At 44.9% G+C, this 16,593-nt stretch overlaps 1 protein-coding gene across 3 annotated transcripts in view; it reads right to left on the reverse strand.

Annotated features, from left to right (window-relative positions):
* The window catches only part of LOC110513793 (b(0,+)-type amino acid transporter 1-like), a 33,205-nt gene that overhangs the window by 12,653 nt on the left and 3,959 nt on the right, over nt 1–16,593 (reverse strand). For 2 of the 3 annotated variants that reach the window (XM_036981665.1, XM_036981663.1), the window contains 3 exons: nt 12,874–13,017; nt 5,800–5,947; nt 316–558 (listed from right to left, as the gene is read on the reverse strand). In XM_036981665.1, coding sequence (XP_036837560.1) covers nt 316–558; nt 5,800–5,947; nt 12,874–13,008 — 526 coding nt within the window. In that variant the 5' untranslated portion in view covers nt 13,009–13,017. The remainder of the gene's footprint in view (nt 1–315; nt 559–5,799; nt 5,948–12,873; nt 13,018–16,593) is intronic. The other variant, XM_036981664.1, reaches the window with a different exon arrangement.

Here is a 16,593-nt window from a genome sequence, read left to right on the forward strand (position 1 = left end):
ATGGAGGAGGAGGAGACAAGGAAGAGGAGGAGAAAAGGGGAAGAGGAGGAGGAGAAGAGCCAAAGGCAGGAAGAGCACGGTGGGGGTCAAGTCATGGCAAATTTTTTATTCATCTTTACGCGACCCCAGGCATCCTCTCTTCTCAAAAGGCATTGGAGAAGAAGGTCAGAGGGGAGGGACCTTGGATCTTCTCCAATACGATGCAAGGAACACAAATTTAGATAGAGCCATGGTTTTAATTCAGTCCATTCAGGAAGTGCATGTCAATTGTTTTCTATTAGGATTTTTCATAATTCAAGAAAGATTCACACTCACATATGCACACTACAGCCAGGCACTTTGTGACCACAATGGGAGGAGTGCATCCTGGGTAGAACGGTGTGGAGGTGTACTCTGCGAAGCTCAGGGCGATGATGGCGAAGGCGGAGGGCTGTAGGACCATGATGGTGCTCCATGAGTAGAGGTAGGCCGTCACTGACCCATAGGCCTCCATCAAGTACACATATTCCCCTCCAGACTTAGTGATCATGGTGCCCAGCTCCGCGTAACACAGCGCCCCTGCAGGCAGACAGGCAGGCTCAGAGACAGGCAGTTAGTTGACACGAGACCTGCTGCTGCTTCAGGGGATTTCCTATCAATGTGTCCAATTAAGACCTAGACAACCAGGTGAGTTCTTAACCTATCGATTAAGACCTAGACAACCAGGTGAGTTCTTAACCTATTGATTAAGATCTAGACAAACAGGTGAGTTCCTAACTAATCAATTAAGACCTAGACAACCAGGTGAGTTCCTAACTAAGTCAATTATGACCTAGACAACCAGGTGAGTTCCTAACAAATCAATTAAGACCTAGGCAACCAGGTGAGTTCCTAACTAATCAATTAAGACCTAGACAACCAGGTGAGTTCCTAACAAATCAATTAAGACCTAGGCAACCAGGTGAGTTCCTAACTAATCAATTAAGACCTAGACAACCAGGTGAGTTCCTAACTAATCAATCAAGACCTAGACAACCAGGTGAGTTCTTCACTAATGGGCTTGCTCCTATCTATCTCTCTGATTTGGTCCTGCCGTACATACCTACACGTACGCTACGGTCACAAGACGCAGGCCTCCTAATTGTCCCTAGAATTTTTAAGCAAACAGCTGGAGGCAGGGCTTTCTCCTATAGAGCTCCATTTTTATGGAACGGTCTGCCTACCCATGTCAGAGACGCAAACTCGGTCTCAACCTTTAAGTCTCTACTGAAGACTCATCTCTTCAGTGGGTCATATGATTGAGTGTAGTCTGGCCCAGGAGTGGGAGGTTGAACGGAAAGGCTCTGGAGCAACGAACCACCCTTGCTGTCTCTGCCTGGCCGGTTCCCCTCTTTCCACTGGGATTCTCTGCCTCTAACCCTATTACAGGGGCTGAGTCACTGGCTTTACTGGGGCTCTCTCATGCCGTCCCTGGAGGAGGTGCGTCACCTGAGTGGGTTGAGTCACTGATGTGGTCATCCTGTCTGGGTTGGCGCTCCCCCCCCCCCTTAAGTTGTGCCGTGGCGGAGGTCTTTGTGGGCTATACTCAGCCTTGTCTCAGGATGGTAAGTTGGTGGTTGAAGATATCCCTCTAGTGGTGTGGGGGCTGTGCTTTGGCAAAGTGGGTGGGGTTATATCCTTCCTGTTTGGCCCTGTCCGGGGGTGTCCTCGGAGTGGGCCACAGTGTCTCCTGACCCCTCCTGTCTCAGCCTCCAGTATTTATGCTGCAGTAGTTTATGTGTCGGGGGGCTAGGGTCAGTTTGTTATATCTGGAGTACTTCTCCTGTCCTATTCGGTGTCCTGTGTGAATCTAAGTGTGCGTTCTCTAATTCTCTCCTTCTCTCTTTCTCTCTCTCGGAGGACCTGAGCCCTAGGACCATGCCCCAGGACTACCTGACATGATGACTCCTTGCTGTCCCCAGTCCACCTGGCTGTGCTGCTGCTCCAGTTTCAACTGACCTGAGCCCTAGGACCATGCCCCAGGACTACCTGACATGATGACTCCTTGCTGTCCCCAGTCCACCTGACTGTGCTGCTGCTCCAGTTTCAACTATTCTGCCTTATTATTATTCGACCATGCTGGTCATTTATGAACATTTGAACATCTTGACCATGTTTTGTTATAATCTCCACCCGGCACAGCCAGAAGAGGACTGGCCACCCCACATAGCCTGGTTCCTCTCTAGGTTTCTTCCTAGGTTTTGGCCTTTCTAGGGAGTTTTTCCTAGCCACCGTGCTTCTTCACCTGCATTGCTTGCTGTTTGGGGTTTTAGGCTGGGTTTCTGTACAGCACTTTGAGATATCAGCTGATGTACGAAGGGCTATATAAAATAAATTTGATTTGATTTGATTTGATCAATTAAGACCTAGAAAACCAGGTGAATTCCTAACTAATCAATTAAGACCTAGCCAACCAGGTGAGTTCTTCAATAATCAATTAAGACCTTGAAAACCAGGCGAGTTCTTCACTAATCAATTAAGACCTAGAAAACCAGGTGAGTTCCTAACTAATCAATTAAGACCTAAAAAAACAGGTGAGTTCCTAACTAATCAATTAAGACCTAGACAACCAGGTTAGTCTTCAATAATCAATTAAGACCTAGAAAACCAGGTGAATTTGTAACTAATCAATTAAGACATAGGCAACCAGGTGAGTTCTTCACAAATCAATTAAGATCTAGAAAACCAGGTGAATTTGTAACTAATCAATTAAGACATAGGCAACCAGGTGAGTTCTTCACTAATAAATTAAGACCTAGAAAACCAGGTGAATTCCTAACTAATCAATTAAGACCTATACAACCAGGTGAGTTCTTCACTAATCAATTAAGACCTAGAAAACCAGGTGAGTTCCTAACTAATCAATTAAGACCTAAAAAAACAGGTGAGTTCCTAACTAATCAATTAAGACCTAGACAACCAGGTTAGTCTTCAATAATCAATTAAGACCTAGAAAACCAGGTGAATTTGTAACTAATCAATTAAGAAATAGGCAACCAGGTGAGTTCTTCACAAATCAATTAAGATCTAGAAAACCAGGTGAATTTGTAACTAATCAATTAAGACATAGGCAACCAGGTGAGTTCTTCACTAATAAATTAAGACCTAGAAAACCAGGTGAATTCCTAACTAATCTATTAAGACCTAGACAACCAGGTGAGTCTTAACTAATCAATTAAGACCTAGACAACCAGGTGAGTTCTTCACTAATCAATTAAGACCTAGACAACCAGGTGAGATCTTCACTAATCAATTAAGACCTAGACAACCAGGTGAGTTCCTAACTAATCTATTAAGACCTAGACAACCAGGGGAGTTAGTAACTAATCAAATAAGACCTAAAAAAACAGGTGAGTTCCTAACTAATCAATTAAGACCTATACAACCAGGTGAGTTCTTCACGAATCAATTAAGACCTAGAAAACCAGGTGAATTTGTAACTAATCAATTAAGACATAGGCAATCAGGTGAGTTCTTCACTAATCAATTAAGACCTAGAAAACCAGGTGAATTCCTAACTAATCTATTAAGACCTAGACAACCAGGTGAGTCTTCAATAATCAATTAAGACCTAGAAAACCAGGTGAATTTGTAACTAATCAATTAAGACATAGGCAACCAGGTGAGTTCTTCACGAATCAATTAAGGTCTAGAAAACCAGGATAATTTGTAACTAATCAATTAAGACATAGGCAACCAGGTGAGTTCTTCACTAATAAATTAAGACCTAGAAAACCAGGTGAATTCCTAACTAATCTATTAAGACCTAGACAACCAGTTGAGTCTTAACTAATCAAATAAGACCTAGACAACCAGGTGAGTCTTAACTAATCAATTAAGACCTAGACAACCAGGTGAGTTCTTCACTAATCAATTAAGACCTAGACAACCAGGTGAGATCTTCACTAATCAGTTAAGACCTAGAAAACCAGGTAAGTTATTCACTAATCAATTAAGACCTAGACAACCAGGTGCGTTATTCACTAATCAATTAAGACATAGGCAAGCAGGTGAGTTCTTCACTAATCAATTAAGACCTAGAAAACCAGGTGAAATCCTAACTAATCTATTAAGACCTAGACAACCAGGTGAGTCGTCACTAATCAATTAAGACCTAGACAACCAGGTGAATTTGTAACTAATCAATTAAGACATAGGCAACCAGGGGAGTTCTTCCCTAATCAATTAAGACCTAGACAACCAGGTGAGTTCATCACTAATCAATTAAGACCTAGACAACCAAGTGAATTTGTAACTAATCAATCAAGAAATAGGCAACCAGGTTAGTTCTTCACTAATCAATTAAGACCTAGAAAACCAGGTGAATTTGTAACTAATCAATTAAGACATAGGCAACCAGGTGAGTTCTTCACTAATCAATTAAGACCTAGAAAACCAGGTGAATTCCTAACTAATCTATTAAGACCTAGACAACCAGGTGAGTCGTCACTAATCAATTAAGACAACCAGGTGCATTTGTAACTAATCAATTAAGACATAGGCAACCAGGTGAGTTCTTCACTAATCAATTAAGACCTAGAAAACCAGGTGAATTCCTAACTAATCTATTAAGACCTAGACAACCAGGTGAGTCGTCACTAATCAATTAAGACAACCAGGTGCATTTGTAACTAATCAATTAAGACATAGGCAACCAGGTGAGTTCTTCACTAATCTATTAAGACCTAGACAACCAGGGGAGTTAGTAACTAATCAAATAAGACTTTGACAACCTGGGGAGGTCTTAACTAGTCAAATAAGAGTTAGTAACTAATCAATCAGGAGATGAATTCTATCCTAGACTCATCATAAGTCATCAGGGTTCATGTTGTGAGAGGAATTCCCTCCTAGCCTCTTATAACTCAGCAGGGTTCATGTTGGTTGCACTATGTCCATGTTTCTGTTTACTGGTTTGAGGGGATTGAACACACTGACACAATCCTTCTCACAGTCAGGTTGCCTCCCAAATGGCACCCTATTCCCTATTATATAGTGCACTACTTTAGACCAGAGCCCTATGGCACCCCATTGCCTTTATAGTGCACTACTTTAGACCAGGGCCCTATGGCACCCTATTCCCTATATAGTGCACTACTTTAGACCAGGGCCCTATGGGGTAGTAGGACCACGACCCATAGGGTTAGGGTGCCATCTGGGATGCAGCTCCAGCCCTTCTCACATGGGGCCCTTCTCACACGGGGCCTTCTGACAAAGAGCTCTTCTCACACGGAGCCCTTCTCACACGGGGCCCTTCTCACACGGAGCCTTCTCACACGGGGCCCTTCTCACACGGAGCCCTTCTCACATAGACTCCTTCACCCACAGAGCCCTTCTCACACGGAGCCCTTCTCACACGGGGCCCTACTCACACGGGGCCCTTCTCACACGGAGCCCTTCTCACACGGAGCCCTTCTCACACGGAGCCCTTCTCACTTGGTCATTCCTGATTTAGGAGTTTCCTATCATTCTTTCCGACCACTAGTGACTGGTTAGATATTACCTAGGACAGGGTTAGTCAGGTAATCTATCTCAGTTTATGGTCTGTCTGTCTGTCTGTCTGTCTGTCTGTCTGTCTGTCTGTCTGTATGTCTTTCTTTCTTTCTTTCTTTCTTTCTTTCTTTCTTTCTTTCTTTCTTTCTTTCTTTCTTTCTTTCTTTCTTTCTTTCTCCTCACCCAATGTAGCCTGTGTGTGTGTGTGTCCTCACCCAGTGTAGCCTGTGTGTGTCTGTCTCCTCACCCAGTGTAGCCTGTGTGTGTGTGTGTGTGTGTGTGTATCCTCACCCAGTGTAGCTAGCACCCCGCAGGCGGCCCAGACACACAGACAAGGTCCTACGGCTCCCGTTTCCAGCAGCACTGCCTTAGGGGAGACGAAGATACCGGAGCCGATCATGGTTCCTACGATCAGACAGATCCCACTCAAAAGGCCCACCTGCAGAGAGAGACAGGAAGTGGTTATGACAACTTCCTGTGAGGGTGATACAGGCGGTAGAACCAGCGATTAAACCCCCGTCTCCTGTTGGGAAGCTTTGTGTATGTGAATGTTTTAACACTCAACCATGTGTCTTAATGTGAACATTATTTTATATGTAAGGAAAGGGAAAGGGGGATACCTAGTCAGGGGATACCTAGTCAGGGGATACCTAGTCAGTTGGGGAAAGGGAAAGGGGGATACCTAGTCAGTTGGGGAAAGGGAAAGGGGATACCTAGTCAGTTGGGGAAAGGGGGATACCTAGTCAGTTGGGGAAAGGGAAAGGGGATACCTAGTCAGTTGGGGAAAGGGAAAGGGGATACCTAGTCAGTTGGGGAAAGGGGGATACCTAGTCAGTTGGGGAAAGGGGGATACCTAGTCAGTTGGGGAAAGGGGGATACCTAGTCAGTTGGGGAAAGGGGGATACCTAGTCAGTTGGGGAAAGGGGGATACCTAGTCAGTTGGGGAAAGGGAAAGGGGATACCTAGTCAGTTGGGGAAAGGGAAAGGGGGATACCTACTCAGTTGGGGAAAGGGGAATACCTAGTCAGTTGGGGAAAGGGGATACCTAGTCAGTTGGGGAAAGGGGGATACCTACTCAGTTGGGGAAAGGGGATACCTAGTCAGTTGGGGAAAGGGGGATACCTAGTAAGTTGGGGAAAGGGGATACCTACTCAGTTGGGGAAAGGGGATACCTAGTCAGTTGGGGAAAGGGGATACCTAGTCAGTTGGGGAAAGGGAAAGGGGATACCTAGTCAGTTGGGGAAAGGGGATACCTACTCAGTTGGGGAAAGGGGATACCTAGTCATTTGGGGAAAGGGGATACCTAGTCAGTTGGGGAAAGGGGGATACCTAGTCAGTTGGGGAAAGGGGATACCTAGTCAGTTGGGGAAAGGGGATACCTAGTCAGTTGGGGAAAGGGGATACCTAGTCAGTTGGGGAAAGGGGATACCTAGTCAGTTGGGGAAAGGGGATACCTAGTCAGTTGGGGAAAGGCGGATACCTAGTCAGTTGGGGAAAGGGGATACCTAGTCAGTTGGGGAAAGGGGATACCTAGTCAGTTGGGGAAAGGGGATACCTAGTCAGTTGGGGAAAGGGCATACCTAGTCAGTTGGGGAAAGGGGGATACCTAGTCAGTTGGGGAAAGGAGATACCTACTCAGTTGGGGAAAGGGGATACCTACTCAGTTGGGGAAAGGGGATACCTAGTCAGTTGGGGAAAGGGGGATACCTAGACAGTTGGGGAAAGGAGATACCTACTCAGTTGGGGAAAGGGGATACCTACTCAGTTGGGGAAAGGGGATACCTAGTCAGTTGGGGAAAGGGGATACCTAGTCAGTTGGGGAAAGGGGATACCTAGTCAGTTGGGGAAAGGCGGATACCTAGTCAGTTGGGGAAAGGGGATACCTAGTCAGTTGGGGAAAGGGGATACCTAGTCAGTTGGGGAAAGGGGATACCTAGTCAGTTGGGGAAAGGGCATACCTAGTCAGTTGGGGAAAGGGGGATACCTAGTCAGTTGGGGAAAGGAGATACCTACTCAGTTGGGGAAAGGGGATACCTACTCAGTTTGGGAAAGGGGATACCTAGTCAGTTGGGGAAAGGGGGATACCTACTCAGTTGGGGAAAGGGGGATACCTAGTCAGTTGGGGAAAGGGGGATACCTAGTCAGTTGGGGAAAGGGAAAGGGGATACCTAGTCAGTTGGGGAAAGGGGGATACCTAGTCAGTTGGAGAAAGGGAAGGGGGATACCTAGTCAGTTGGGGAAAGGGAAGGGGGATACCTAGTCAGTTGGGGAAAGGGAAGGGGGATACCTAGTCAGTTGGGGAAAGGGGGATACCTAGTCAGTTGGGGAAAGGGGGATACCTAGTCAGTTGGGGAAAGGGGGATACCTAGTCAGTTGGGGAAAGGGGGATACCTAGTCAGTTGGGGAAAGGGAAAGGGGATACCTAGTTAGTTGGGGAAAGGGGATACCTAGTCAGTTGGGGAAAGGGGGATACCTAGTCAGTTGGGGAAAGGGAAAGGGGATACCTACTCAGTTGGGGAAAGGGGGATACCTACTCAGTTGGGGAAAGGGAAAGGGGATACCTAGTCAGTTGGGGAAAGGGGATACCTAGTCAGTTGGGGAAAGGGGATACCTACTCAGTTGGGGAAAGGGGGATACCTACTCAGTTGGGGAATGGGGGATACCTACTCAGTTGGGGAAAGGGAAAGGGGGATACCTAGTCAGTTGGGGAAAGGGGGATACCTAGTCAGTTGGGGAAAGGGGGATACCTAGTAAGTTGGGGAAAGGGGGATACCTAGTCAGTTGGGGAAAGGGGGATACCTAGTAAGTTGGGGAAAGGGGGATACCTAGTCAGTTGGGGAAAGGGGGATACCTAGTAAGTTGGGGAAAGGGGGATACCTAGTCAGTTGGGGAAAGGGGGATACCTAGTAAGTTGGGGAAAGGGGGATACCTAGTCAGTTGGGGAAAGGGGGATACCTAGTCAGTTGGGGAAAGGGGGATACCTAGTCAGTTGGGGAAAGGGGGATACCTAGTCAGTTGGGGAAAGGGGGATACCTACTCAGTTGGGGAAAGGGGGATACCTACTCAGTTGGGGAAAGGGTTATACCTAGTCAGTTGAGGAAAGGGGGATACCTACTCAGTTGTACAACTGAATGCCTTCAACTGAAATGTGTCTTCCACATTCAACCCAACCTCAGGGGGCAGAACATCAGATTTTGACCTTGTCAGCTCGGGGATTTGATCCAGCAACCTTTCATTTTAATATCCCTGTCTACGTTAAGTTTATGTACGCTTGTCTGTTTATTTCCATTATTGTATTTCGTGTTATTGTTCAATATATTGTGAGGGATCAGCTGGATCAAGTGATCAACTCTCCTTGAGGTGGGCCCCAGTACAGCCACTACTGATGAGCTCACCTGAGGTCAATTGCCTAATTGTTGCTGGTCCTCTCTTAAAACCTCTTAGTGCAGAAATCCCGTTATCAGCATCAAATTCGACAACATCCGGTGAAATCGGAGCGCGCCAAATTCAAAATACAAAATCGTAGTATTAAACATTCATGACGATACAAGTATCCTACATAATTTAAAATCTTAACTTCTTGTTGATCAGCTGCTTTGTCAGATTACAAAAAGGCTTTACGGTAAATGCATACCATGCGGTTATCTGAGGACAGCGCTACAAAAGCATTACAAACATTTTCCAAACAAGCGATAACATAAATAATTTACCTTTGAAGATCTTCCTCTGGTTGCAATCCCAAGGGTCCCAGTTACACATCAAATGGTTGTTTTGTTCGATAAAGTCCTTCTTTATATCCCAAAAAAGTCAGTTTAGTTGGCGCGCTTCAATCAGTAATCCACCTGTTTCCCGCGTTCAAAATGCAGACAAAGTAATCCCAAAAGTTGTAAACTTTGTCCAAACAAGTCAAACAGCGTTTCTAATCAATCCTCAGGTACCCTAATATGTAAATAAATTATCAAATTTAATAGTGGTTACTGGTTTGGGGGGATGTATGTTCATTACTAGTCAAAATGGGAGCCACCTAGAAAAATAACAAATTCTAGCTCATTTTTCCAAAAACAAGCCTGAAACAAGCTTGAACCTCTTTCCAAAGACTGTTGACATCTACTGGAAGCCCTACGAACTGCAATCTGTGATGTATTCCTTTGATTTTCCCATTAACAAGGATTAGAATGGGCAGACACCTAAAAAAAAAAAACTCCAGATGGATTCTGGATTCTCGGTTTTCGCCTGCCATATCAGTTCTGTCATACTCACAGACATTACTTTAACAGTTTAAGAAACTTCAGAGTGTTTTCTATCCAAATACTACCAATTATATGCATATCCTAGCTTCTGGGCCTGAGTAACAGGCAGTTTACTTTGGGCACGTCAGTCATCCGAATTTTCGAATACTGCCCCCGGCCCTCAGGAAGTTAATGACCAGACTGAAGGGGCAGAGGGGGGCAGAGTGATTACAAGCATGAGGCAAATTCCACAGCACCATGATTCCCTGTTAAACATTCGGCTCAAGTTGTTGATTTTGTGTTTAGTACTAACTGCTAGTTTGTTTGGATAGTCATTACCATGGCCTTTGTTTGTACTGCCCCGGGGAGAGTTGAAAGAAAAACACCCATTACAGTTTCATTGATGAAGTCACATCTCTGAGTCTCATTTTGTGCTGTCCCGCTTAGGATCTTGTTCGTGAATAGGTAAGGAGTTTCACAATATATATTATTTTTATGGAATAAAAACAGAAAATGGTAGAACACTTCATTGTGAGGCTAAATATCAGGGCTGAACATGTAGATAAATGAAAGTCAGATAAATGAATTTTGCTGGGGTCTCAGGACTGACAGGGTTAATTCAGGGTTAAATGTCTAATTTCTGTAAAAAAAAAAAGAAGAAGAGTGGAAAATGTGACAATTAATCTACATATCACTGCAACATTCCTCTATAAACTACAGAATGAAGCAGTAGTTGTATTGAGAGGTACTGACCCTGGGTTCCTGAGAGCCTCCCGGTGTAAACTACAGAATGAAGCAGTAGTTGTATTGAGAGGTACTGACCCTGGGTTCCTGAGAGCCTAACGGTGTAAACTACAGAATGAAGCAGTAGTTCTATTAAGAGGTACTGACCCTGGGTTCCTGAGAGCCTAACGGTGTAAACTACAGAATGAAGCACTAGTTCTATTAAGAGGTACTGACCCTGGGTTCCTGAGAGCCTAACGGTGTAAACTACAGAATGAAGCAGTAGTTCTATTGAGAGGTACCGACCCTGGGTTCCTGAGAGCCTCACGGTGTAAACTACAGAATGAAGCAGTAGTTGTATTGAGAGGTACTGACCCTGGGTTCCTGAGAGCCTCCCGGTGTAAACTACAGAATGAAGCAGTAGTTGTATTGAGAGGTACTGACCCTGGGTTCCTGAGAGCCTCCCGGTGTAAACTACAGAATGAAGCAGTAGTTGTATTGAGAGGTACTGACCCTGGGTTCCTGAGAGCCTAACGGTGTAAACTACAGAATGAAGCAGTAGTTCTACTGAGAGGTACTGACCCTGGGTTCCTGAGAGCCTAACGGTGTAAACTACAGAATGAAGCAGTAGTTCTATTGAGAGGTACTGACCCTGGGTTCCTGAGAGCCTAACGGTGTAAACTACAGAATGAAGCAGTAGTTGTATTGAGAGGTACTGACCCTGGGTTCCTGAGAGCCTAACGGTGTAAACTACAGAATGAAGCAGTAGTTCTATTGAGAGGTACTGACCCTGGGTTCCTGAGAGCCTAACGGTGTAAACTACAGAATGAAGCAGTAGTTCTATTGAGAGGTACTGACCCTGGGTTCCTGAGAGCCTAACGGTGTAAACTACAGAATGAAGCAGTAGTTGTATTGAGAGGTACTGACCCTGGGTTCCTGAGAGCCTCCCGGTGTAAACTACAGAATGAAGCAGTAGTTCTATTGAAAGGTACTGACCCTGGGTTCCTGAGAGCCTCACGGTGTAAACTACAGAATGATGCAGTAGTTCTACTGAGAGGTAATGACCCTGGGTTCCTGAGAGCCTCACGGTGTAAACTACAGAATGAAGCAGTAGTTCTATTGAGAGGTACTGACCCGTAAACAGCTTCCTAACATTCCTCAGTCAGTCAGATACTGTTGTCAGAGTCACTCAGTAACCCTGTACACTGTAACAAGACTATACATTTACAGCTACCATACAAAGGCCTTGTACACAAGCTAGGAGGATTGATGTCGGTCACTCAAGTAGCTTATGTACTTGTAGCAAGCGAGAACACAAATGGAACCAGAATGCAATGTCATACTTGGTCAGTAATTACATGAATAATGCTACAAGCTACATCACACTTGTCTGTTTGAAACATCATTTGTAGTATTTTTATATTTGAAGAGCAACACAATGGTTCTCCTTCACGTCCAAAGATCAAACAGACGATTTGGATACATGTTTTTGGTAAAGGTCCCAGATTGATCTAGTCTGGTTTATTATCTGATGTGGTAAAGGTCCCAGATTGATCTAGTCTGGTTTATTATCTGATGTGGTAAAGGTCCCAGATTGATCTAGTCTGGTTTATTATTATCTGATGTGGTAAAGGTCCCAGATTGATCTAGTCTGGTTTATTATCTGATGTGGTAAAGGTCCCAGATTGATCTAGTCTGGTTTATTATCTGATGTGGTAAAGGTCCCAGATTGATCTAGTCTGGTTTATTATTATCTGATGTGGTAAAGGTCCCAGATTGATCTAGTCTGGTTTATTATCTGATGTGGTAAAGGTCCCTGATTGATCTAGTCTGGTTTATTATTATCTGATGTGGTAAAGGTCCCAGATTGATCTAGTCTGGTTTATTATTATCTGATGTGGTAAAGGTCCCAGATTGATCTAGTCTGGTTTATTATCTGATGTGGTAAAGGTCCCTGATTGATCTAGTCTGGTTTATTATCTGATGTGGTAAAGGTCCCAGATTGATCTAGTCTGGTTTATTATCTGATGTGGTAAAGGTCCCAGATTGATCTAGTCTGGTTTATTATCTGATGTGGTAAAGGTCCCAGATACATTGATTGTATTTTAATGTAGGTCTATAGGGAGGATAGGTCCTGTGGAGATGTTCATATTGTAACATACAGTGGTTGTGTTGTAATGTAGGTCTACACACACACACACACACACACACACACACACACACACACACACACACACACACACACACACACACACACACACACACACACACACACACACACACACACACACACACACACAGAGAGAGAGAGACAGACTAACACACATACTGTCCTCTGCATTACTCACACACACACACACACACGGAGAGAGAGAGACAGACTAACACACATACTGTCCTCTACATTCCTCACCTCCTTCTGTAGCACGGTAGCCTTCACGTCTTCCTCAGCAGGCTTGGAGTGGGAGGCAGACATATTGGAGGTTGGGACAGGGGCGGGGCCTCCATTAAACATGTCCTTCCTCTTCCTCACACTGCCCTCGTCCATGTCACCTTGCTCACACACAAAGACGCACAAACAAACACGTAAGAGGACAATGTAAAGATGACAAGTCAGTTCTCATCACCTCCTCTTCATTCAAAGACTCAATCATGGACACATACTGACAGTTAATGGCTGCTTCGCATGATGTATTGTTGCCTCTACCTTCTTGCCCTTTGTGCTGTAGTCTGTGCCCAATAACGATGGCACCATGTTTTGTGCTGCTACCATGCTGTGTTTTCATGTGTTTCTGCCGTACTATGTTGTTGTCTTAGGTCTCTCTTGTCGGATGTACAGTACCAGTCAAAAGTTTGGACACACCAACTCATTCAAGGGTTTTTATTTATTTTTACTACTTAGTGGAATAATAGTGAAGACATTAAAACTCTGAAATATCACATATGGAATTACAGTGGGGGAAAAAAGTATTGAGCCTCTTAAAGAAGAAGTTACAGGTCTCTGAGAGACAGAAATCTTGCTTGTTTGTAGGTGACCAAATTCTTATTTTCCACCATAATTTGCAAATAAATTCATTAAACATCCTACAATGTGATTTTCTGGATTTCTTTTTCTAATTTTGTCTGTCATAGTTGAAGTGTACCTATGATGAAAATTACAGGTCTCTCTCATCTTTTTAAGTGGGAGAACTTGCACAATTGGTGGCTGACTAAATATTTTTTTGCCCCACTGTATGTAGTAACCAAAAAAGTGTTAAACAAATCAAATATATTTTATATGTGAGATACTTCAAATAGCCACCCTTTGCCTTGATGACAGCTTTGCACACTCTTGGCATTCTCTCAACCAGCTTCACCTGGAATGTTTTTCCAACAGTCTTGAAGGAGATCCAACATACTGAGCACTTGTTGGCTGCTTTTCCTTCACTCTGCGGTTCAACTCATCCCAAACAATCTTAATTGGGTTGAGGTCGGGTGATTGTGGAGGCCAGGTCATCTGATGCAGCACTCCATCAATCTCCTTCTTGGTCAAATAGCCCTTACACAGCCTGGAGGTGTGTTGGGTCATTGTTCTGTTGAACAACAAATGATAGTCCCACTAAGCGCAAACCAGATGGGATGGTGTATCGCTGTAGAATGCTGTGGTGGCCATGCTGGTTAAGTGTGCCTTGAATTCTAAATAAATCACTGACAGCGTCACCAGCAAATCCCCCCACACCATCACACCTCCACCTCCATGCTTCACGGTGGGAACCACACATGCAGAGATCATCCGTTCACCTACTCTGCATCTCTCAAAGACACGTCGTTGGAACTAAAAATCTCACATTTGGACTCATCAGACCAAAGGACAGATTTTCACTGGTCTAATGTCCATTACTTGTGTTTCTTGGCCAAGTCTCTTTTTCTTGTTGGGGTCCTTTAGTAGTGGTTTCTTTGTAGCAATTCGACCATGAAGTCCTGATTCACACAGTCTCCTCTGAACAGTTGATGTTGAGATGTGTCTGTTACTTGAACTCTGTGAAGCATTTATTTGGGCTGCAATCTGAGGTACAGCGAACTCTAATGAACTTATCCTCTGCAGCAGAGGTAACTCTGGGTCTTCCTTTCCTGTGGCGGTCCTCATGAGAGCCAGTTTCATTATCGCGCTTTATGGTTTTTGCGACTGCACTTGAAGAAACATAAAAAGTTATTGAAATGTTCCGTATTGACTGACCTTCGTGTCTTAAAGTAATGATGGACTGTTGTTTCTCTTTGCTTATTTGAGCTGTTATTGCCCTAATATGGACTTGGTCTTTTAGCAAATAGGGCTAACTTCTGTATACCACCCCTACCTTGTCACAACTGATTGGCTCAAATGCATTAAGAATTAAATAAATTCCAAAAATTAACTTTTAACAAGACAAACCAGTTAATTGAAATACATTCCAGGTGAATATCTAATGGAGCTAGTTGAGAGGATCAGGATGTCACCCTACTATCTGTCTGTCTGTCTCTCTACCTGCCTGTCTGATGTCACCCTACTGTCTGTCTGTCTGTCTGTCTGTCTGTCTGTCTGTCTGTCTGTCTGTCTGTCTGTCTGTCTGTCTGTCTGTCTGTCTGTCTGTCCATCTGTCTGTCTACCTGACTGACTGATGCCACCCTACTATCTGTCTGTATGTCTGTCTGTCTGATGCCACCCTACTATCTGTCTCTCTTTATCTGACTTACTGTCCCAGGTTTCTTGGGCGATTTCTAAGATTCCCCAGGGTTGCCTCCCATATACCAGCTCAAAGGGTGAAACCCCCAGCTAGGCTTGGGGAACCTCTCTCATGGCAAACATCAGATAAGCAATCCCAGATTTTCCCCACCCTTATCAATTACCTTCCTGAGCATTGACTTCAGGGTGCGGTTGAATCTCTCAACCAGCTCGTCTGTCTGTGGATGGTAAACCGATGTCCTCAACTGTTTCACCTGCCACATCTTACAAAGGTCCGCCATAAAGCTGGACATAAAGGGGGTCCCCTGGTCAGTAAGGATCTCCTTTGGAATCCCTACCCTGGTGAACAGGAGCACTAATTCCTTGCAGATATTTTTGGAAGCCATCGTCCGAAGGAGAATGGCTTATTGTTAGCGAGTGGCATAATTTAGGATGACCAGAATGTATTGGTGCCGTCTTGCGGATTTGGGTGGCGGACCCACTATCCTTCGCTATCCTCTCAAATGGCATTTTGATTATGGGGAGTGGCACTAACAGGCTTCTAACAGCTGGTCGGGGAGCTGTTAACTGGCACCCAGGGCACTCTCCACAATGTCGAGCCACCTCAGTCTGAATTCCTGGCCAGTAAAACCTCCTTACAATCCGGTCTCGGGTTTTATCAATACCAAGGTGTGCCTCCTCCCAGAAAATGCCCATGAGCTAGGTCCAGTACTGTTCTCCGGTACCGGGTGGGGACCAACAACTGTTCCACCACATCAACCCTTATTTTTGAGACTCAGTACCCCAAACCCTTTCTCATGATGAAGTGGGAGAAACTATTGGGCATTGTCCTGTCATTTATGGGGGTACCATCTATGACTTGCACATCTGCTCCGACTTGCTGCATGGTTGGATCCTGGGTCTGGCCCATCCCAAAATTAGTCTGGGACCCTGCCAGGTCTGTTGGTTCTAGATTGTCGCCCTCTGGATCTTGATGGACCCCCAGCCCCACTAGTACCAGGCTGCCCCTTATTGACGTGGTCTGCTCCTTCTTCCTCATCCTCCCCTACTAGCACCTGTGAGCTTGGTCCCTGGGAGACTTTCTCTTTTCTTGGCTTTGCTTGAGGGCTACATGCTACTTCCTGCTTGGTCAGGGGTGTTGGGCTTCTCAAATATGCCATTCTTTTGGCCTAACCTAGGAAAGTATCTACCCAGTATTACAACATACGCCATCTTCTGGACCACGCCGATCTCATAATCCAGCAGCTTGTCCTCTGTTTGTCTGCTCACTAAGGCTGTAGGGCGGATATCCTGACATGTATCTAGTTTATGAGTCGGCACTAGGTTTGCAACGACCATGGTTGACATACTGCCGGAATCAAGCAGGGCTGCAACCTCTTTCCCTTCAACCTTCACTATGCACATATGTTTCTGTGGGGGGGACCCCTCAGACCT

The sequence above is a fragment of the Oncorhynchus mykiss genome, chromosome 6 (genome assembly GCF_013265735.2).
Source record: "Oncorhynchus mykiss isolate Arlee chromosome 6, USDA_OmykA_1.1, whole genome shotgun sequence".
NCBI classification, from domain to species: domain Eukaryota; kingdom Metazoa; phylum Chordata; class Actinopteri; order Salmoniformes; family Salmonidae; genus Oncorhynchus; species Oncorhynchus mykiss.